Source organism: Seriola lalandi, unplaced genomic scaffold, assembly GCF_002814215.2.
Source record: "Seriola lalandi dorsalis isolate HSWRI2012SDOR001 ecotype SW California unplaced genomic scaffold, Sedor1 jcf7180002053598, whole genome shotgun sequence".
Taxonomy (NCBI): domain Eukaryota; kingdom Metazoa; phylum Chordata; class Actinopteri; order Carangiformes; family Carangidae; genus Seriola; species Seriola lalandi.
Window position 1 is genome coordinate 40,721 of NW_019524151.1, and position 4,758 is coordinate 45,478.

Genomic DNA, 4,758 nt, shown 5'->3' on the forward strand with positions numbered 1-4,758 from the left:
TACTTGGTCTGAAAACCTTCCAGCAGCGAAGGTCAAAACATTCAATTTCACTTATCAACTTTTGATTTTTGTCTCAATAAGCATTGTATTCTGAAAATATGCAGTTTTTACAATAATATGATTGTATTATTTATTTATATAATATAATATTTATTTAAATAATAAATTAGTGTTATTTATTTATATAATATAATTATTTAATTATAATGCATATTTTCTCCATTTTGAACTAAAGATTATTGAAACTGCTGTTTGTGTGTTCTGCGTTGATTTGGGTGCTACAACAACTTGTTTCAACTATTTTCCACCTGTCAGCCGCACGTGCTAACTACGTCATGTAGAAGTCAACAAAACAATGATTCAAACTAAGTTTTGATTCATTCAGACTGAAGCTCAGGACAGTTTGACAAAAAATGACTTTCATTCTTCTAAAACAACTTTTTTCCTGGTGAGGGGAGGGTCTCACTGAGCGCGCGCAGAATGAATCTCATTACTCTGGCACGTTTCCTATTGGAGGAATAAGACCCAAGTCTCTAGTAAGAGCTTAAACACATTTGACGTCATGTATACAGGTGATAATGCAGGTTATATTACAGGTGAGCACCGGAACTGTCACTACAATCAAGTTCATCACGCAACTTAATCAATGAATTCGACTTTGTCTCCATCTGCACTGTGGGACCAGGAATACCGCTACACTCTGCTTCCCGCGCTTTAACGGTAACTATCCGCTTCGCTCGTGTCCGAGTTCACGGAGAGGTCAACGGGACCAGCGCGTGTCATAGGTCAAACTGACAGTGAGAGTTTACATCCTCTGCTGGATCACAACACAAACGACTTCAATCAGCCGCTCGCGCTTCAGGCTGGGAGTCAGGTGATTACGTCATTACAGTTCGAATATTAACTTTTCCTCCGCGTGTTCGAATGTTCGAATGTTACAAAGTAACGTAACGCACGTTCGAGTGTCACTCACCTGACTTTGGATACGTCACAATGATAATATCATCGGGGCGGAAGGTGAAGTCCTCGTAGTACTTGAGGCTGTGAGGAGGGTGAACACCTGAGGGAACAAACACACCTTTATACAGCGAGTACAGCTCGGCCTCAGTCATTGTTCACAAACAGCTCTCTACTGAACTGTCGAACTGTTTCTGCTCTAGTGTCTTCTGCTCTCTCTCTCTCTCTCTCTCTCTCTCTCTCTCTCTCTCTCCCTCTCTCTCTCTCTCCCTCTCTCTCTCGCTCTCTCTCTCTCTCTCTCTCTCCCTCTCTCTCTCTCGCCCCGCACAGATTAGATGATGACTGTATTTGGATATGGCATTAACTCATCTGACTCACTGAGTGTGAAACCTTTTTTTAATATTCCAGTAAATTAAAGTTTCTAATTTGTATCTTTTCCACATTAAAATGTCTAAAAACAACTAGACCTGTGCTCTGAATGTTGTTGAGTTGTGTTCTGACATTATCCCAAATGTTTCCATCAATTCTCAAACCACAAAAATCTGTTATTTTAATCACGTTAACGCTCTGTTTCAGTGACATAATATCCTCTATGTGCATGTGTGGGTTTTAGTCATCGGACGTCTGGATCTGAAGTTATCAGAGAAACAAGCTGAGGAAATGTGAGACAGCGAATCTCTGATCTTTAAAGTGAAACTGCTCTCTGGGTGTTTCTACTGGTTTTAACCCCCTGGTCTGTTTGTTAAGGAGAAGAGGACACCTCTGTGATTAATTCAGCTGCTGGTTAGACATCTGAGATATCAGACTGCTGTGGAATAAATCAGGAAGTGAAACTTTCAACTCACTTTTTTCACACACCGAGAAGCAATAAGCTGCAGTTGATCTGCATAAAACCACAACCACTGCCAACACTGACATCTCTGATGAGTTCACTGGGTCAAATAAAGAGTAACGGAAATAATCAGATTAAACAAAGCAATAATTCAGTGGGTGAGGCTGAGAGCAGGTCCTGGTGTGTGTGTACTCATTAGTTTTGTTTTTCTTACTTTGAAAATCATTTGATCACAAACAACTTATTATTTTACACTAAGAGGTCGAGCCATGATGTGCAACACCTTCATCTTTAATCCACAGACACAAAAGGGCAGAGGTCAGAGTTTGTGGGTGGTGGTCTGTGTTATACGCTGTGTTACAGCAAAGTTAGCGTCCTTCATCATTTCATTCAAACTGATGAAAAGCTCTTTAAGATGCAGACGATGGAGCTGTGGTTTGGTGAGTTTCTGTTAACGCTCTGTTGGATTTTATTTGTTTTAAAAGGAGCCACTGTGTCCGATACAGTGTTGAACTGTTTGTGTAATAATTAGACAAAGGTCTCCACATCATCACAGTCTGACAGTACATCACGGTCTGTGCTGTAGCTTCTTATTTACTTGACCGGCATGAGGGTGGTACTGATCCTCTGGTAACTCACAGCCAGAGAGGAAATAAAAGTATTTTCCAAAATGTTGAACTTTCCCTTTAAGACATTGAGACGGCAGAACCTGCAGCAGCTTGTTGGCCCTCTGGCTGACAGTGCTACTTAAAGAAAAGAGCGACACAGTCATGTATTTTTGTTAAGAGTTGAACCTACTCCTCTGAATCAGACACAGCAACATGGTGGAGCGGTATTAACCAATCAGAGATGTGCTTCAGAAGTATATACCTGGAATTACACCTTACACCTCACAGCTCACTTTCACAACTGAATTTAAAGTAGAGATGCTTCTTGTTGGTGAACTTGATAGAGAACAAGGATCTATAGGTTCAGACATCACTTTTCTATGTATTACATAACCTGCTCTTCCAGGCGAGCAGAACAAGGAGAGAGAGAGAGGCCATGGGAGGTAAGACTCAGTCGTAGTAAAGTCCATCAGTTCATTCGATGGGTGTCACTCTCTGAGTCGCTCCTGCTCATTCACTCCGACTATGACTGAGGCCGAGCTGTACACCTTGTATAAAGGCATTTATCTGCCTTTGTCTCTGCACCCTCCTCAGAGCCTGAAGTACTACGAGGACTTCACTTTCCGACCTGATGATATTATCATTGCAACGTATCCCAAGTCAGGTGAGTTCACCGTCACATGACAGATGTGCAGATCAGGATTATACTTTATACATGTCTTGAAAAATGAGTCTACTTCTAAGGTTAAAGGTGCCACCACTCAGAAATGGGATTTTCTAAATTCATGTAAAAAGTCTTTAAAAAAGGAATTTAATGGTAAATGTACCAGCTGGAGTCACATCTGTCCTGTGCAGCTTGGATACGATTGTTAAAGGCTGTATTTGCTGGTTTGTTGTTTAACCTGTGAACAGGTTGACAGACGATTAAAGGAACAGTTCGTATTATTTAAAGTGGGGCTCTGTCAGCGTATGAATTGAGTTGCATTGTGGGTAATGTAGGCTCCTATGAAGGACAAAAAATGACATAAGCGCAAAAATAAATACATTTTGGCAATGAAAAATGCTGTTTCTGTATTTTTACATTTATTTATTCATTTATTTACTGTATTTGTTTATATGTTCTATCTCAGTTAAGAAATGTTGCTGCTCTTTAATACTTTGTGTTGTGTTTTTATTGAATTGGTAAAAAGTTAACTGCGATCTCTGAGGTGAATTTCAGTCAGAAACATCCAATTACTGAGCTTTTAATAACAATTACATTAATAACATTAATCATGGCTGCATTCCATTTAGAGTCTGTCCTGGTGTTGTGTGTGCTGATTCACTGAAAAAGCCTTGTGGGAAACTTCATGCTATAAATCCATCTTTGCTTTTCCTGCCATGACAAGTACAAAATGTGAAAAGGTGTCACAACATTTAACATTAGTCATTATGACACCCATCAGGAACGTCAAGTCCAGTCGTATAGGACTGAGTCAGGGGCTCAATTGTTACAAGGATCAATATCTGTAATCAGAGAAACACACTGCACTTTGATATAGAGCACAGCCCACTGACCTAACATGTACCTTTGGACCATTTCCCCTTCAAGTTAAACATCAGCTATTAACAGTTCTTTCATCACATACACATACTTTAAATATTTAACATCTTAGTCTCGATCATAGACATTAAATATCAGTTTGATCCTTTGACAAGTTCATTTTTATGCTGTCAACACTGGATCACGATCTGCCCCTCCTGGTGAACCTCCTGCCTCGACCCTGTTGAGTGTTTCTTGTTGAATTTTGAAATTATCGACATTATGTAACGCACGAAGTCACAGCGTGCTTCATGGCCTGGTTCCTCTTGTTTATCTGTCTTACCTGCTGGATTTGTTTATCTGTTTGGCTGCACCTCCTGGTTTTTGACCCTTAAATCATTGATCTAAATGAGCTCTGGCTGAACATCTGCATTTGGCTCCTCCTCCTTCCCTCCCTGCACCAAACTTTATGGATTGTAGTTTCCCCTCATATGCCTGTATGGTGAGTGGAAGAGAGTACAAAGACGCCGCTCTGAGGGCTGCACCCGAAGACGTGTCCAAAAGAAGCGTTCGTTGCCTTAGTGGCTAAAGGACTTCGTCAACACCCCTGATCCTCAGCCTGATAGCCACCAGCCGTAAGTAGGGGTCGCGGCCGGTCCTGTTAACGTCCCATCGGTTCCTGCACTGGGGTTGACGTCAAGCCTGATTCTGGTTCTCAGTCAGTAGTGACCTCTGGTCCTGTTTCCTAGTCGGCGGCCCGGCCAAAGCGTGGTCCTGAGCTCCCATCAGCCTCCTCTGCCTCCAGATGGGACCTGCCTTCTTGTGTGTTTCTTCTGTTG

The 4,758-nt window shown here is 41.4% G+C and overlaps 1 protein-coding gene across 1 annotated transcript in view; it reads right to left on the reverse strand.

The window, feature by feature from the left end:
* Positions 1-1,179, reverse strand: part of LOC111651360 (sulfotransferase 2B1-like) — a 3,952-nt gene extending 2,773 nt beyond the window's left edge. Inside the window, exon 1 of the mRNA XM_023401347.2 lies at positions 974-1,179. Coding sequence (XP_023257115.1) covers positions 974-1,112 — 139 coding nt within the window. The 5' untranslated portion in view covers positions 1,113-1,179. The remainder of the gene's footprint in view (positions 1-973) is intronic.
* Positions 1,180-4,758: the final 3,579 nt, after the last annotated feature.